Source organism: Anarrhichthys ocellatus, unplaced genomic scaffold (assembly GCF_004355925.1).
Source record: "Anarrhichthys ocellatus isolate YVR2014 unplaced genomic scaffold, GSC_Weel_1.0 scaffold1, whole genome shotgun sequence".
Classification (NCBI taxonomy): domain Eukaryota; kingdom Metazoa; phylum Chordata; class Actinopteri; order Perciformes; family Anarhichadidae; genus Anarrhichthys; species Anarrhichthys ocellatus.
Window position 1 is genome coordinate 7,637,146 of NW_022280031.1, and position 16,217 is coordinate 7,653,362.

At 41.1% G+C, this 16,217-nt stretch overlaps 2 protein-coding genes across 2 annotated transcripts; both read right to left on the minus strand.

The window, feature by feature from the left end:
* Positions 1-90: 90 nt before the first annotated feature.
* On the minus strand, positions 91-8,553 carry LOC116385668 (activin receptor type-1B-like). The gene is made up of 9 exons (XM_031851370.1): positions 8,390-8,553; positions 6,035-6,280; positions 4,858-5,109; positions 4,515-4,745; positions 4,252-4,419; positions 3,741-3,897; positions 3,451-3,575; positions 3,195-3,325; positions 91-2,531 (listed from the first exon to the last, which is right to left on the minus strand). The coding sequence occupies exons 1-9, from the start codon at positions 8,454-8,456 to the stop codon at positions 2,406-2,408; spliced, it is 1,503 nt and encodes a 500-aa protein (XP_031707230.1). The 5' UTR covers positions 8,457-8,553; the 3' UTR covers positions 91-2,405.
* Positions 8,554-10,644: 2,091 nt separating this feature from the next.
* Positions 10,645-14,918, minus strand: ankrd33ab (ankyrin repeat domain 33Ab). Its single transcript, XM_031851605.1, has 4 exons — positions 14,574-14,918; positions 13,607-13,736; positions 13,202-13,342; positions 10,645-11,735 (listed from the first exon to the last, which is right to left on the minus strand). The coding sequence occupies exons 1-4, from the start codon at positions 14,826-14,828 to the stop codon at positions 10,888-10,890; spliced, it is 1,374 nt and encodes a 457-aa protein (XP_031707465.1). The 5' UTR covers positions 14,829-14,918; the 3' UTR covers positions 10,645-10,887.
* Positions 14,919-16,217: the final 1,299 nt, after the last annotated feature.

Genomic DNA, 16,217 nt, shown 5'->3' on the forward strand with positions numbered 1-16,217 from the left:
CGAGAAAGTGATTTAAACTAACATTAACAGGTTTTTTGAATACAAAGTTGGGGTTGGCCACGATAAAAAGTAAAATAAATAGACACCACATAGGAAAACAATTGCATTTATTACTCAGAAGTTACATGATTGACATCCTGAAGGTTTTTTACATGGACGCAGTTGTCTCTTTGCCATAACTAGACAGAGACCTGGGAGAATAATAAATCATGTCTTTGACTCACATCCTCCTATTCTTCCATGGGGGGTACGTGGAGCAAGGTATTGCAACCTTAAATACTCTATGCATTTTAAACATTGTAAGGCAGATACAATTTAACAAACATACCTCTTTAGTGTACGAATATGATCGACCGCCTATCAAACAGTAGAGCTCTCCAGTCTTTCAAGCAAGCTTTGAACAATACAATGTAGTCAGCAAGTGATTTTAAAGTAAAGTATTGGTCAAGCATTTGTGAGACAGCATTGAGACATTTCAGTAGTATTTAGTTTCAACATTTCTTCTCTCAAAAGTCAGATTCTCTTTCCAGGTTCCAGTTGGATGGAGTGTACTGCAACTGGTTGGCATGATTTGTATAAACAGTCATTTTTCAGTGGTGTGATCTTAACTAAACACTGGAGGCCACGACCAGAGATGATTCTGAGAACAATTTGGTTTTAATGCTGTGAGGTCAGTAGTAGTGCACATGGGACTCACAGCATACACACACATAAATAACACGGGAAAGACTACACACACACACAGACAGTACCTGTTGAATCTGCATACAGGTAATGACAAAAGTGCACCTCTTTCCTGAAAACGTAGACGGTGATTAGCTCGACGGAAACAATCCACATATATGTTGCACATTGAGGAGGTATTGTATGGTGAACAAACAAGTGAGGGGAAACATTGATTAAAAATCAAAGACTGCTCTGCCGTAGTACGAGGGCTAAAGGAGGAAGTCAACATCGGCACGATGTCGAGGTCAAAAAGTAGGTCGGTACACCTGTTCACAACCAACCAAAAAGCTGATATAAAAGATTCAACCATCTATACCATGACATAAGAATCAACATAAAATCAAATGTACACAAGTATCACCTTAAACAGCTTGTATATGTGCAGTAGTTATACTTGCCTGAGGGGAAAAGAACATTGGACATAAAAACAAACTATTATTCAGATTCCTGGAGTTAGTGTATTTAAAAAGGGATTAAAAATGAAAAACAATTGTCCCGTATTAAAGTACAGTGTAAATACGATTGGCTGCTGCGAAGGGCAAAATGTTCACATGAATGTCGCGCTTATCAGCTTATCTGAGGGCCGGCAGCAACGTTTATTCTCATGGCAGGTTACGGTCTGCGGGTTGATCGAGTGACGGCGGCTGCATTCAGATTGGAATCCTATCATCTAAATATTCTACACATTCTGTTCATGCGTTTTCGTAAGAAGATCAAAGACAAAACATACAGCATCGACTCCATGGCAGCTGTTGCTCTACGTGTATCCCCTCCATCCCAGTGAAATGCATTTTGCTTAACAGATCCTATATGTGTATTGAGACAAAAAGAAAGGGCTGATTGGAAAGCATAAGGAGAACCTGAGGTTTACAACAGCTTATGGGAAGGGCTCCGAGCAAGTGGTGCAAAAGGCTAAACCATGTTTGGCAAGTTGCCCTAAAGCTCCGGTGACTTAGAAGTCCTTGAACACCTTGTTGTAAAGTAAATGGGCTGCAGTTACACAAACGGTCTCAGCTGCTTTGTACATGCTTACATAGTAATCATCAGACGACTAGACAACACAGCTGTAGCAGAACCAGATGGACTATTGGACTTCTGAGCAGTTTGTAATGTGCCTGAATGCTGTAGGTGGCAAAGAGAAACCTGCACAATATTCTCACAAACACCCATATATTAATAACAAGATCTAGTTATTAAATAAGAAGATATAAGTTAAAAATACTCCTCCCAGCTTGCCCCCCCTTTCAAAAGACAAAAACAGCAAATGCTATTTGTTAACTATCAAGCAACTGTGATCAAAGAGACCTTGAGGAAATATCAGCAGCTGCTTTTCAAAATGTTAAATGGTTAATTACATATCCTGCTATCGATTGCATACAAGTACACAGGGAATCCAAAGATCCTTTGTTAGTGCGGAGTGTCGAGAGGAACCAGAAGGGCAGCAGTAGCTGAGGACAAGACAGGAAAGGTGTTCTTGGTAGTTTGGCTGGGTAAGCGAGGTAGGGTTCGTCAGAAATCAAGTGGCTTCAAAACTGGCAGGAGTGTCAATGGAGTAATATTTTACAAAGTGCGAATCTCCATCACGTTCTCTTACTTTGTGCGTTCTTTGCAGAGGGCCCGGCCCCTTCTTCTCACCGTCATACGCTCTGGAGTCTGGTCCCGCTCGGTGCTGACTCGGCTCAGACTTTAATGTCCTCTTCGACGCTGAGCTGGGAGAGGGTCTTCTTAATGCGCAGGGCCGTCAAGCGGGCGGCGCCATTAGCGTACCAACACTCCCTCATGATTTTGCCCATAACCCGCAAGGCCTGGAACAGCAGAGTAAAAGAAAAGCATACAAGGATCAAGAGCCAACAGTACAGTGTAAATGATTATGATGATACAAACGTAGTTCAAGAAGTTAAGTAGTGTTCGAGGCTTGGTTAACTGCATCATTGGTTTTATTTTTGTAGTTGTTGCCGTCATTTCCTGCAGTAACTCACTTAAGTCACTGCTGAGATCTGGTAAATGAGATTGGGAAGGAAACATAAACCAGCTAACAGGCCGTAAACATCGCCCAACCAATACCGGACTTTTGTTTTTTGTGAGAAAACAAACAAAAAAATATACATTTTCTTTTTTACATATGCAAGTAAATAAAACATTTTATATTTGGAATCCTTCAATTATTTGTTGAAAGAATTGTGACTGAGACATAAACGAGTCAATGCTCTCTGATGGAGAAACTAGATCACATCAAACATACATTTGGCATGTACAGTATGTGCTCCACTTTCTTAGCGTCTATATGCGCCACTGAATCTAGTAATATCGGCAGATATATCTTGCTCTAGTTGTAAATAAGCGAACAGCTTAGCCTGATTCCACAGCGTTCCTAGATCTCAGCAACTAACCTGATGGCGTAATAAACTTCTGCTGTAACCGGCGATCTTAAACGGTGACATTTGTGCTTTAAAAGATCATTTCTATACCTCATAGCTCTGCCACCAATTAGGGATGTTGGGTCGTAACTTTTGGTCACACACCAGCTTCCTCATCTCCTCTATGGAAGGATCAGAAGGTACCAGGTCATAGTAGGGCAGCTGGTACTCTTCATGGACACCTGATAACACAGGACAATGTTGGGCTCAGATCAGTGCTGTGATCTCAGTTGTTAACATCAATAACTAAAAAAAAAAATCAAACAACACAGGTTGAGTATCCAGAGTAAAAACAAAAGAGTCTGACCTCCACTATTACAGCGGCGAGTAATCTCCCAGTAGACCAGCCCCAAAGCATAGATGTCAGCACATTTGAATGAGTCAAAGTGTCTCATATTGATAGTCTCGTCCAGAACCTCCGGAGCCATGTACCTGTAAAAACAACCCCTCTTTGTAATCATGTGCAGGGATAAAAGGATTTTCTGGGAAAGGTGTGAAGGATATCTGTGAGAAAGGACGGTGAGCAGCTGCAGGTGTGTGTGTGTGTGTGTGTGTGTGTGTGTGTGTATGTGTGTGTGTGTGTGTGTTGACACGGACCTCTTGGTGCCCACCCTCTGATTGGGCGCAATGTCGATGGTGTCTGTGGCGGAGTCGTGACGGACGGCCAAGCCCAGGTCAGCGATGGCGCAGGTGCAGTTCTTCTTCACGAGGATGTTCTTGGACTTCAGGTCTCTGTGGGCAATGCCCGGCTTTCCTACCAAAATAAAAATGTACATGTTAGACACTCTAGATTTGTTTTTTAACAACTCAAAACTACAACAAGTTATGCAATTTTCCTTCTTTTTTTTGGCAACAGTTTGGTTGATTAAAAAAAAATCAAAACAACGTCTTCAAGAACATTTGTTTTCTATTCATGAATTAACAGCAAATTATCTACATTGTTATAATCTTATTTCTGTGGGTAACATGTAATCAATCAAGTTCTACAGTGTTACTGTGACATATCATCAATTAAAAGGTCAGTCGTTAACACGAGAGGAGAGGAAACATAAGGATCGGGTTTGAGAGGGGAACGAGCACGATGAGCGGGGAAACGTGTTGCTGTCACCTTGTGTTCCTAGAATCTCCATGTGCAGATGTGCCAGACCGCTGGCAGCCGACAGAGCCAGTTTGATCATTCCTTCAATGGTGACGGAGTAGCGATTCAGGTAGTCAAACAGAGAGCCGTGCTCATGGTAGTCCGACACCAACCACAGCTGGGTCCACGTGCCATTGTCTGGGCCGCAGACAGAAATAAAGAGAGTTTAAATGTTTATGTGAGAATGATTCTTCATTTCACGACACACAAATATGCCGACCCCTGTTTTGCACCTTTGTTGTCAGCAGCTATGAAGCCCAGGATGTTTTCATGGCGGAGCATGATGGTCTGATAGATTTCAGCCTCACGGAACCAGGAGCGCTCCTCTCTGGATGAGAAGATCTTCACGGCCACATCACCGCCCCTCCAACGTCCTCGCCACACCTCCCCGAAACGCCCTTTGCCAATGATCTCCTGAAGGACAATTGTTCTGGCGACGGTCCGCTGGACAAACAAAGGCAGCCCTGCTTACAAAGGATGAGAACAGTCATCAGCGCTTTTCTGAAAAAAAAACAAAAACTGTAAACTGCAACACGAGTGCTGGCCTGCAGCTACTTTAACACGTCGTGCACTGACCGGAGCCTGAGCCAGACGTGGAGAGATCGTATATGAGGTCCTGCAGCGTCCTGTCTTTGGTCATGTAGACGTGGTCCCCGGAGGGGTCCTCCACCTCTAACCTTTGCCTGTGGCTGTAGGCCCTCTGGTGGTACTGATACAGGAATGTACCCATCAGCAGCAGCAGACACAACAGGAACAGCGGCCCTGCAATCACAGCCACTAGCTCCACCAGCCCCCATGTCCCAGCTGGGCCGTATCCTTCCCTGAGACCTGATTGAAAAGATAACAGTGGAAAATTAAAATGAAACATCTGGCACACAGAACACACATAAGACAGACGCTGCTCCCTGATATGAACTGCTTTAGAGGGCTTAGCGGGATGACAGTATAAAGCATTTGACTAAGCAGACAATTGGAAAACAGAGTCAACATTTGACTCTTGCAACTTCTATTGATTATTCCCAATTATTTAAGAAAGAAATGCTCAATTCTCTACACTGAAAGGCTTTTACTGTAAAAAGAAGTGTTTAAATTCCATTAGCAGCATACTAACAGTGTAAAAGCCTACTTGTTCCTTCTTATTCTCTCTCTCGACCATTCTCTGTGATGCTCGAGTTTCTCCTCATCTCCACAATTGATTCAGAAAAATGAATGACTTTCAGGGTCCTTGAAGTTCTCACATCACCTTCTGGTACTACAATCAATCCAAGATATCCTAACATGCATAGTATCAAAGGGCACACTTTGTAGTCTTCTACACCCATCTTTCATACATTGTAGCACAGTTCTGAAGAGAATCCTCTTGTTGATAGTATTTTAAAGTGCTTTATGTATAATTTAAAATCATATGAACTTGCGTGTTATCTGCATGCTGGGGATGAATACTGTCACAATAGTTTCAAATAGTTGTTTCTCTTCTCTCCACAGGAACTGTACAAAAGCCCGTAGGACACTTCTCAGGAACCCTGAGTCATAAAACTGTGTCGGAAAGAGATACATGTTCACGCCTGAGGTTTGTGCACTCAGTGTGTTAGATGTGTGGTACTGCAGGTAAAGACACTTGTTTGTATTATGTATTTGCTCCAAGTCGAATGATTGACCTACATGTGTGTTCTGAACCTTGATGGTCAGACACTTTGGTGACAGGAGCACCAAATGTAAATGCACATGCTGTGTGACACCTGACAGTGCTCACCTGATGGTACTTTGAGGTCAATGCTGTTGCAGTAGTCCGTGTAGCAGCAGTGGATGTTGAGAAAGCCCTCCGCACTGAGGCAGTAGAATGGTTGTCCGGGGGGCTCGAGTTTGTCCCGTGTGATGCAGACACGGATGTGCTGCTCTTGGCCATCGATGAAGGAGGTGGAGGCCATGCAGGCTCCATCGGTCTCACACTGGAGGCTGGTCTTCTCACACTGGGCAGTGGTGCAGTTACACCGCAGAGCTGCAAACCGAATAGTTTGCGTGGTTAAAATGACTGGACTTTACAAAAACAGTCAAATGTATGAGCAAAGTACTTTATGTTTCTAGAACTTAGAGTACACGTGATGTGCAGTAGAGGACAATAACAGCCAACAGTGACCGTATATATAACATTATAATTATGGATTTATAGACATCGTGCAACATATCCTCACATGAAGCCCAAAAAGGACAATAACTAACAATACTTTGTCACTGTTGAACTCCTATTCTGATTCCTTTAGCGTGTGGCGTCTCTCTTTTTGATTGCTGAGGATGATGGTTATATAATCCGTTTGATTTGCAGCAGGTTGGAAAACAAAATCTCTCTCGTGAGTCTCAATCTCAAGAGTCTCTTAAATATTTCACGCACTAAAGGAATGTTTTCTGATGAGTGATGTGTTGCAAAGATGAAGTAGAAGTAAGGACAGAGAGTTGGAGGGTGGTGCTGGTGAGGTCAGGAAGCAGAGGAAGTGTTGGGGTGTGTTAGGCTGGCAGGAGCTTTGGGAGGATGGGTGGAGAGAGTTTGTGTGAGGACATGTAGGAGTAGAGATTAAATGACCCGCTTAGACTGAAATTTGGCAAAAAAGAGAGACTGAGACTTCCTCCGTGAAATTGAATAATATCATTAAGACACAGACATGATGTGACATTCCAGTAATTCCGGAAAAGCCTCTCGTGGATTCCCAGTAGAAAACGACCTCGCTAAAGAACCTGTGTTGTTGGAAGATCCACATACATGCAGCTGAATTTCAGTCTTATCTAAGTCAAACGAGGGAAATATTGTGTTCTTCTGTGGTGCTGAATCATTCAACACCTACTTGGCAGATGCTGGTGGTTAAAAGCGAGAAACGAAACAACCAGCGAGGAAATAAAGAAGATGAATGCCGACTAAATATGAAACGAGACTGACATTTCAGACTTTCCACGGCAATGTTTCTGGGGTTTCTAAATGTCACACATCTGTAATCCACGTTTGGCTGATTGTTTTAAAAACACCTCAGAGAAGAAATACTGGCAAGATACTGATGACTGCAGTTCAATTGTGATACAAAGTAAATAGTCAAAAGGGAGTATGTTTACCTCGAAGAAAATGAGCTAGATGATATACATTTATACTGTAGCAACTACTCGTTAAATAGATCTTTCCTCAAGATGTGTTTCTGTTGAACTACTTAACAATCAGGGGATGGACAGAAAGTGAATCCTTTCAATCAGTCTTCAAGCAAAAACACCAAAGCTACCCGATGTCAGCTTCTAAAATGTGCTTTTATCTTTGGGCTTTAAGACTGTTGGTTGAACAAAGCAATTTTAATACCTATTTTTCTAATTTTTATAACAATTTATGGAATAATAATCAATTTATTGAGAAGATAATCACCAGTTTAAATGCTAATGAAAACAATTGTCAGTTGCAGCCCGAGCTTCTTCATGACTTTACTGGATTTTTGCATCAATGTCATTAACTATTTTTTTTACCATCTGCTTTTTAAAACAATCTATGAATCGGTTTCCACTGACTCTTCAGAAATTAAGGATTATAAATAAGATGCTGCCCACTACCAAATGTAATAATCTACCAACCGATTAAACATCTTTATACCAAAACTGTAAAGAGGTTTTTTATCTCCATATCTGTGCCTGGAGGCATGAGATCATTAATGTCTGTAGTTTGATCTACTGTAATAGTATTAACATCTTGACATCCACATGGCATTATTATCTAAACAGCAACATGTCAGACGTCTTGAGATAACGTCACAGTGATGCAGACATAAATTACAATAAAATATTCAGTAAAGGATGTACACAGAGCTAACAACAGCAATCATAGTGTCGTAAATGAAAGAATCATTGCTACAATAAGCTAGAATACGTCGATGCACTAGCTCGACAGCGAGACGGTGAGATGTCGTGTTTGGTTACATGACAGCTGTTTAGATTCACAGCAGGTGTAAACAAACGGAGGCTGGCCTGGTTTCATGTCTGTGTGTCAATGAAATGTGTCGACTAGCTAACCTAGCTAACGCTAGCTAGCAGCTAGCTATAATGCCACATTCGCTCGCCTCGATGATGGCGATGAGTCGCTCACCCTCGCAGGTTCTGTACAGGACGACCTGGACCACCACGACGGCGAACGGAATCCGAAGGTTAGCCATGATCAATACATTCCCGGTTCATCGCATTAAGACATCAGCTAACGTCAGATGAGGCGTGATAATGACAGCTAACCAGGCTGTCAGTGAACAGGTGACATACACGCTCCCACCAGCAGGTGGCAGCACTGACACAGGCTGGAGACCAGAGAGTGAGTAATTCAGTTATTCTTTCTTTCTTTCTTTCTATCTTTGTTTGTTTGTTTGTTTGTTTCTGACTTTATTTCTTTCTATCTTTGTTTGTTTGTTTGTTTCCCACTTTCTTTTTTTCTATCTTTGTTTGTTTGTTTGTTTCTATCTATCTTTGTTTCTATCTTTGTTTGTTTGTTTGTTTCTATCTATCTTTGTTTCTTTGTTTCATTCTATCTTTGTTTCATTCTTTCATTCTATCTTTGTTTCTTTGTTTCTTTCATTCTTTCTGTCTTTCTTTATTTCTTTCTTTCATCCATAGGTTGAATGCCAACATCACGAGGCTGTACTGTAGTCCTGGATGTGGCTGTCAGGGAGCTCGGAGAGACAGAATAATTTCAGGTCACTCACAAATGGCCTATTAGTCAACACCAGGTCCTAGCTACATTTCTTTGTCATTCTGGTCTCACAGCTGTAAGATCTTCCCCAAGTGTCTCAGAGGAATGGAGGAAAGACAGATTCTGCAAACATGTTTTTGTCACATTTCTTCACATACATATTCATATACATATATGACCGGGGATTGCTGTCTTCAGTTAGGCCAATGGTCTTTGGTCTTAACTGCCTTCGGCATTTGGACATTACAGCTGCATAGATTTTGAATGGCCTCTCAGGGGCAGCAGAACAGGCTGAAAATACAATACTGACATCGAGGCATTGTCACCAGACAGCAACCTCCAGTTCTGAAAAGTGAAGCCAATGTGGAAGTGCCTTAAACTTGCATTATTTCTAATGGCCATCGGAGGGAGACTCCTCTTTTTCCAGAAAGAAGTCAGTTTGTAAAGAAGTCTATGAGAAATTGACCCTACTTCTCACTTGGTATATTAACTCAGTAAACATGAGTTGACGGTTATGTGCGATGTTCATTTAATACATTTTGGTTGTTGTCTGGTTTGGCAGTTGTCCGTGTTTTCGTTGTGGAACTTAAACCCTTTCACAGTGTGTTTTTAGTTCATGAAAGTGAATTTGCCTAAAAATGTCTTCAACGTTTGGTTGTTCTTAGCTCCACCCTCTCGTGTCACTCAAATTCAAGATGGCGACGGCCAAAATACCGGACTCAAGACTTCAAAACGTCAGTCCGCAAACCAATGAGTGATATCATGGGGACTTTGACCACGTTTTATATTCAGGCTTTGATTTTCACCGAATAAAGTTAATGACCAAATTGTTCACAAACAGTTTCCTATTTTTGAATGAAGCAGATATGGTGGAACAACACAACACCCTGAGGAAAATATCCGTCTCTTTACCTGTTAAATGTTCAACAGCTTATCGCTCACTGTGTCTGCCTGCTTTTCTGCTGAAAACAGTTGTCTGCTGCGGCTGGAAACAAGGTTGATGGGAGGAAAACCAAGACAATGAAGTAAAATAGACTTAGTTTGGTGGCATCTCCTTGTGCGTTCATCCCTACGAGCAACACTTTCCACATTACACATCGTCATCTGATCGTTTGTTAAAAGGAAAATATTGATTACTACAGCTTTAAACACCAATGAATGAATGAATTGATTGAATCAAAACTTTCACTTTCCTATTTTTATTTTTAATTTCTCACACAGTGAATAAAATCAGGAGATATATGAATAAATTGTTGGCAATATCAGAAAATGATAAACCTTATAACTGGAATAGAGGATTAAACAGATCCTCCATTGTGATGCACGTTTGCTCCACACTGTACAATATTTACAAGTGATTTTGGCTAACTATTTACAAAAATACACAACACATGAAACAACATTTCATAACATTACAAATTAGCTATGATGTGGCAATGTTTCTATATGTTTCCATCTTAATGGATGCAGGTACATACAGTATGTTCCTGCCTGTGTTTTGTTAATGATGATGAGGTAGACATCATACTGTCTTTAGCACCTGTGGAACTGAATCCATAAATATAGGTTTTCTACAACAGTTTTCGATTTTATATATTTTTTATATATTCATTGAATTCGTTTTTTTTCCGACTCTAACTCGAAATACACGTAATATTTGCCTCAACCTTTTGACATTCGAGGCTTAAAGCTACAAACCCTCTGCAGTACTCGTTTGAGGTCCTCTGTCATTCAGTTTTAGGAATAAAAAATATCTCCTGTCTATTTTCCTTTTAGGTTAAGGTTCTATATTTTCTGCAAATGTCCAAGATATTTGGTTTGAAAGTTGAGAGTTGGACACATTTTTTAAAAGCATATCATTTTCGAAAGGGATGGTTCATACAGCAGAACAGCCCTTTTTTAAACTCTTAATTTTTGACTTTCTTGTTGTCTTTTTCTTTTTCTTTTTCTTTCTTTTTCTCTTTCTCTTTCTCGGCTTTCTTCTTCTCCTTCTTTTTCTCATCCTTGATCTCCTTGTACCTCCATACCGGTGGTTCCAAGAAGCCCTTCTTATTCTTCTTCTTCTTCTTCTTCTTCTTTTCTTTCTTCGGCGTTGCGTCTGAAGGTCTGACAACATCAATCTTGGGGATGCAGCCAGAGGGGAACACGCTGTTCCTTCTCGCCATACTGCGGGAAATAAATGTGGTTGTAACATTGGATGAAGCCAATGAGAGGATGCTGCCTCGCCGCTCCGTATCGGCGCAGCACATTATAGGGATGGGCTCCGCAGATTGGATTGTGGGAATGATGTGTGACACTGAGCCGTTGCTGTGGCACACTGAGCGCTCTTCTAAGTCCTTAGCTGGGTGTTTCTGCATCAGCTCTGGCACAGCCATGCGCCTCTTCCCCACCTCAGGAGGGCTTGTAGGGCAGAGCGGACGGCATCCAGTTGAAATGAGGGGACTGTGGACACTGGTAGTAATGCGCACCATGTGGTCCAAGGCCCCGTTGTCCTGGGGGTCACGAGGAAATCTGAATCCGAATGAGTTTTTGATCCGCTGGGTGATTTTTTCCCTGGCACTTTTGTCAGATGTGGCCTTTGCTACCCTCTCCTGGAGCTCAGGCCAATCAGGGACATAACTTTCACAGCACTGCTCAGCTTTTGGCCGCATATTAAGGCGGCGGAGACGATACAGGGTCTCATGGCGACCTGTTTTCACTGCCCAGTCCTGAGCGCATTTTCCTCTTGTGGAGTCTACTGCGTGTATGTGAGCCCCTGGAAATAAAAACGGTTGAGCAAGGGAATGAGGAAGGCAGTGGTTAATTTTGAATAATTCATTCTTCTTTTCTTTTTGGTTTTATTCAGATCTGCAGAGAGCCGATAAGCCTTTTTTGTGGCTGACATTTCAACTTGTCAAAGCACAAAAAGCACAGGTATCGTTAATCACATTAACAATGGTCTATTCCAGTTTACAGTTACTGTCCCAGTATACCAGTGAGCCAACTAGCACGACCCCAGAACCCTGCATCTGAAACATTCAATTGCAACCATTATTAATGATGATTTACACCTGTGTGTTTTCAGTTATAATATTACAAAATCTCTGCCACAAAAAAGGACAAATACTGCCCTAAACAAAACAATATACAGCATGGTTCTCGCTGTATCGGCCTTTTTCACAGCACACATTTTGACTTTGTCATAGTGGGAAGAGCGTAGTCTTAACTTTAACATAAACAATGGCCCAGTTCTATTCAAGTGTCACAGTAAGCCATGACAATGTGACAGTGAGCCGGTATGAACAACACCAGCGAAAAGCAGCTTTGGAATGCAGCCGTCATTAATAGTACGATTGACACCTGTGCTTTTCCCACTGTAACATCTCAAAATATCTTCTGTGGGTAGCTTAAGTTTGGTGAGATGCAACAGTTAGGGCATTACAATAAACTAAATTAATAATGTTACCAAAAACATGCTATATCAACTTAAATTTACTGTCTGATGCAATTTCATCCGACCCTTACTGCAATGCAGAGCTGCAGCGAATATTCAATGTATTCATTAGTTAACTGAAGCAAAATTAATCAGCAAATATTTTGAAAAATTGTCATTTTTCTGGTTTCAGCTGTTTTTTTTAAGAATCATATATGACAGTATATTTAACATATCTTTATATTTATATATTATCTTTATATATCAGTATATTTAGCATCGTTGGTAGGCAAAACAAGCACATTGAAGACATCTCCTTGGGCTCTGAGAAATTGTGAACAGCATTTTTCCAGTACCTTGTAACATTTCATCGACAAAAAGATTAATCAATTAACCAAGCAAATTAACCAAGTAGATTCATCAGTGAAGAAAAGAATCATTATCTGTGGCCCTACTGCAATGTTAAACAATAGCTGAAGACTTGCAGAGATTTTAGGAAACATGTGCAGTCTACAAATAGCTCTATGTATGGCTAATCTACAACCAGCCTGCGAGACTAGTAAATAAGAGGTTACTTGAGGGTGTGTTAAGATGTGATAATGTCCTCTGAATGATCCCTTAATTCACTCGCAAACAAAATTAGCTGGTCTCAAATATGGACCGATAAACCGTGGGCTCAGCTATTCTCACCACCTGTGCTTTCTCACCAACTGTTAACTTAGAGCTGTAAGAGTGCTGGTTACTGAGCGAGTGTCGGGGTTTCAAAAAAAGACCCGATGATATCATAGTGCAGCATCAGACACACATACCAGCCATAAGAAGGGCAGCCATGACGTCATTGCGGCCGGTCATCGCAGCTTTGATGAGTGCTGTGAAACCGCGACAATCCTTTATTTCAGTGTCTATACCGGGATAGTAGTTTAGGAGATACATGACTGTGTTGACATGACCTGCATATAAAAAACACAGAATTCAGAGATCAGATCAGCTGTGCGTCAGAAAACGTGTAGCCTGGCTGGCTGGGACTGTATGCATTCAGATAACATTAAAGTACTTAGGTTTTACAGTTTTCAGTCTATATAAGACACATCCTGCTGTATATGATATTTGCTCCTGTTTTATTAAACCATAATTGTGTTGTACTTTATGGGTTTATCCTCTGAACTTGACCTTTGTTTTGTTTTGCTAATGTTTGTTGTGTAGGTACCACTTACCTGCTTGGGATGCAATCATCAGAGCAGTGTTGCCTTCATTGTCCTGGTGGTTTATGTCCATAAAGGGACAGCCGTGAAGCCCATATACAATGTCCATGAAACCTTTGTAGCAAGCCACCATCAAGCCATTCTGTTGGTAATAGACAGCGGTAAGGATCAACGACTTTAGGATAAGGCTGAGCGATATGGACAAAATCGTGACATAGCTCATTTCATATCAGAATAACAATATATATCTCAATATATAGCATCTTTTCTGTTAGTTCAATAAATGGTCTATGTGAAATAACCACTTGGTAAAGTCTATTTTTTTATACATCCGGTGATGTCCTCAGCAGAAGCAGTGGCTTTAAACTTCATGGCGTACAGGTCTGATACTTCTACTGTGCAGCCCTGAGCTGCTAAAACTTCCACAATAGGAATTAAATACTTGACAAATGAAAGGTATCTTTTTTTTTTTTGTTGAATTAAGCATTTAAATGCAAAATGAACATAACAGTTTCAAGTAAGATTATGAAAGTAAATTGAAATAAATGTTATAGAATATAAAAGAAATATTGCTGTTGTCTGTCAGCTTCGCATTTGTTCTTATCATGTATCCCTTGTCTTTTTTTCTGTTATTTTGTGTAGTGCTACTCGGTGTTTTATGCCTTGCGAGTGTGCTTATTTAAAAAAAGTAAAAAATAGAATAATCACAAAAAAAAGAACAGGATTTCCAGCTATACACTGACTTAGTTTTTGTGCACATACTCAATTACAGAGTTATCAGATCAAGACAATCGTTTGATTTAACTGAGCAGTTTCATCAGATTGTCTTATTATGTGCTTGTTTTTATCACTTTAGACAACATAATTGTGTAGTCCATTGAAAGACGATAACTTATCACATTAATGAATCGCCCCGCTCCACTGTGTGAGTGTTGACATGATGAGCTATAGTTTACATCATTATGAATGAGACTCTCACCATGCCATTGATGTCCAGCTCTGTGACCTCCGCTTTTGTGACCCCTCTCTCCAGAACTCTCTGCAGAGAGACGGGTTCATTACGCGCGCATGCTCGATACAGTGTTGATGCCGCAGGCCCGTCTGCTTCCTCTGGAGTGTAGTCTGGAAGCACCGAGTCATCAGAGAGGATGCTGTCTGAGTCGGACTCGCTCCCCGACAGACTCACGTCATCCTCATCAGGGCCTGAGCCCAGGTGAACGTCTGCAGTGGCCATCTTCTAGCAGCAGAACAGGTGAGACGTTGTTGTATCCTTTGGCTACATCTACAAGAAAATCAAAAAAAAGAAACTATGTGGATGTTGTCTGTAGCAACAAAGGTGCAATCAGGTGCGCTCCAGAGATTGAAATTTAGAAAGGATGAATTTTTCAAGAAATCTCTCCGTAATTACACATAATACCAAGTTGAAATCATCTCCTCATTGTAGGCACATCGTTGTTGGTAAATCCTAACTCGCTGTAGTCTATATGAAAAGCTTCAGATCTGCCACCCTGAAAGAAGTTTGTCAGATTGACGAAGAGAAAACATGCGTCTGTCAGTCAGGGATTATGAGTGTGTTATCTGGGTGTCATGAAGTGGGCGTGGTTGTATGAGCTCAGTGTGCCTTTTGCTGTTGAGTAACTGGATCAGCATCTTAAAGCCCTGCTGAACACACAGTAGGGCTAAATGAAGAACAACCCACCTCAGAATAACCTGTCACATGTGGCCATGGTCAACTCATGCTTTGACTCTGTTGCTGCTTTCTGAAGCAAACATAACTGTCGACACTAATGACTGAAATGTAGCTTGTGTGTAAACACATGCAAATGTTTACACGTGTACTCAAGTTTTCCTGAATACTGAAATCAAAGCAAAAGAACTGTGATTTGGGAATATTTAAATTGTCGAAAGAGGAGCGCTGACAGTGGTTTTCCAGGTATTTTCATGAAACACACCTCCCCCGTGTTGTACAAGAAAGCATTTCTCTCAATGAAAACTGTTTAGGAATCTCAGACATGCCAAATGTTTTATGTCACAGATCAATGTGAAACCACACATGAAACCAAAGCAAAGAAGTGAATATTCAGAGGAAGAACTGCACGATCTACCCCCCCTCATCAGTACAGAGAAATCCCTTTGATCAAACTAACTGAACATAAAGAATAAACACTCAACATAAATCAACCAGCTGTAAATGTAGATGTATCCACGTGTCGGGCAGTGTATGTCACACCTTTGTGACTTGTGTCACAGTAGGAGTGTTGGATGCCTTCTGACTTCCTCCAACACTCCTACTGTGTTTTCAGAGCAGCCGAGAGGTCACAGTTTCCTCCTGGGCATGTAAATAGAGGTACTTTACGCATTTCCATCCCATATATCGTTGTGCTGACATAAAACTGAGAGGAGGAGTCTCTGCAGAGTCTTCACAAAGACCCTGGATGTTCAACTTCTGTGCTTAGCTCATCCCAATTAGTACAGCTTTATGGAGAGGATTACTTTCTGGCCATTTTCATCTTTCAACACAACACCAGTGTTGTCCATATTTCCTGCTACTTTTACCTGTTTTTAATTTTTAAACTAAAGAGATTTTCAAGTTCGACACCATTTTTCCTCTCTTTTTGTCTTT

Coding starts and splice junctions, on each gene's coding strand:
- LOC116385668 (XM_031851370.1), bottom strand. CDS start 8,456: ATGGCTAACCTTCGGATTCCGTTCGCCGTCGTGGTGGTCCAGGTCGTC. Junction 4,746..4,857: donor CACGTCTGGCTCAGGCTCCG/GTCAGTGCACGA, acceptor CTTTGTAAGCAG/GGCTGCCTTTGTTTGTCCAG. Junction 3,576..3,740: donor CAGAGGGTGGGCACCAAGAG/GTCCGTGTCAAC, acceptor TTGTTTTTACAG/GTACATGGCTCCGGAGGTTC.
- ankrd33ab (XM_031851605.1), bottom strand. CDS start 14,828: ATGGCCACTGCAGACGTTCACCTGGGCTCAGGCCCTGATGAGGATGAC. Junction 13,343..13,606: donor GATGATTGCATCCCAAGCAG/GTAAGTGGTACC, acceptor TTTTATATGCAG/GTCATGTCAACACAGTCATG. Junction 11,736..13,201: donor GGCTGCCCTTCTTATGGCTG/GTATGTGTGTCT, acceptor TTTTATTTCCAG/GGGCTCACATACACGCAGTA.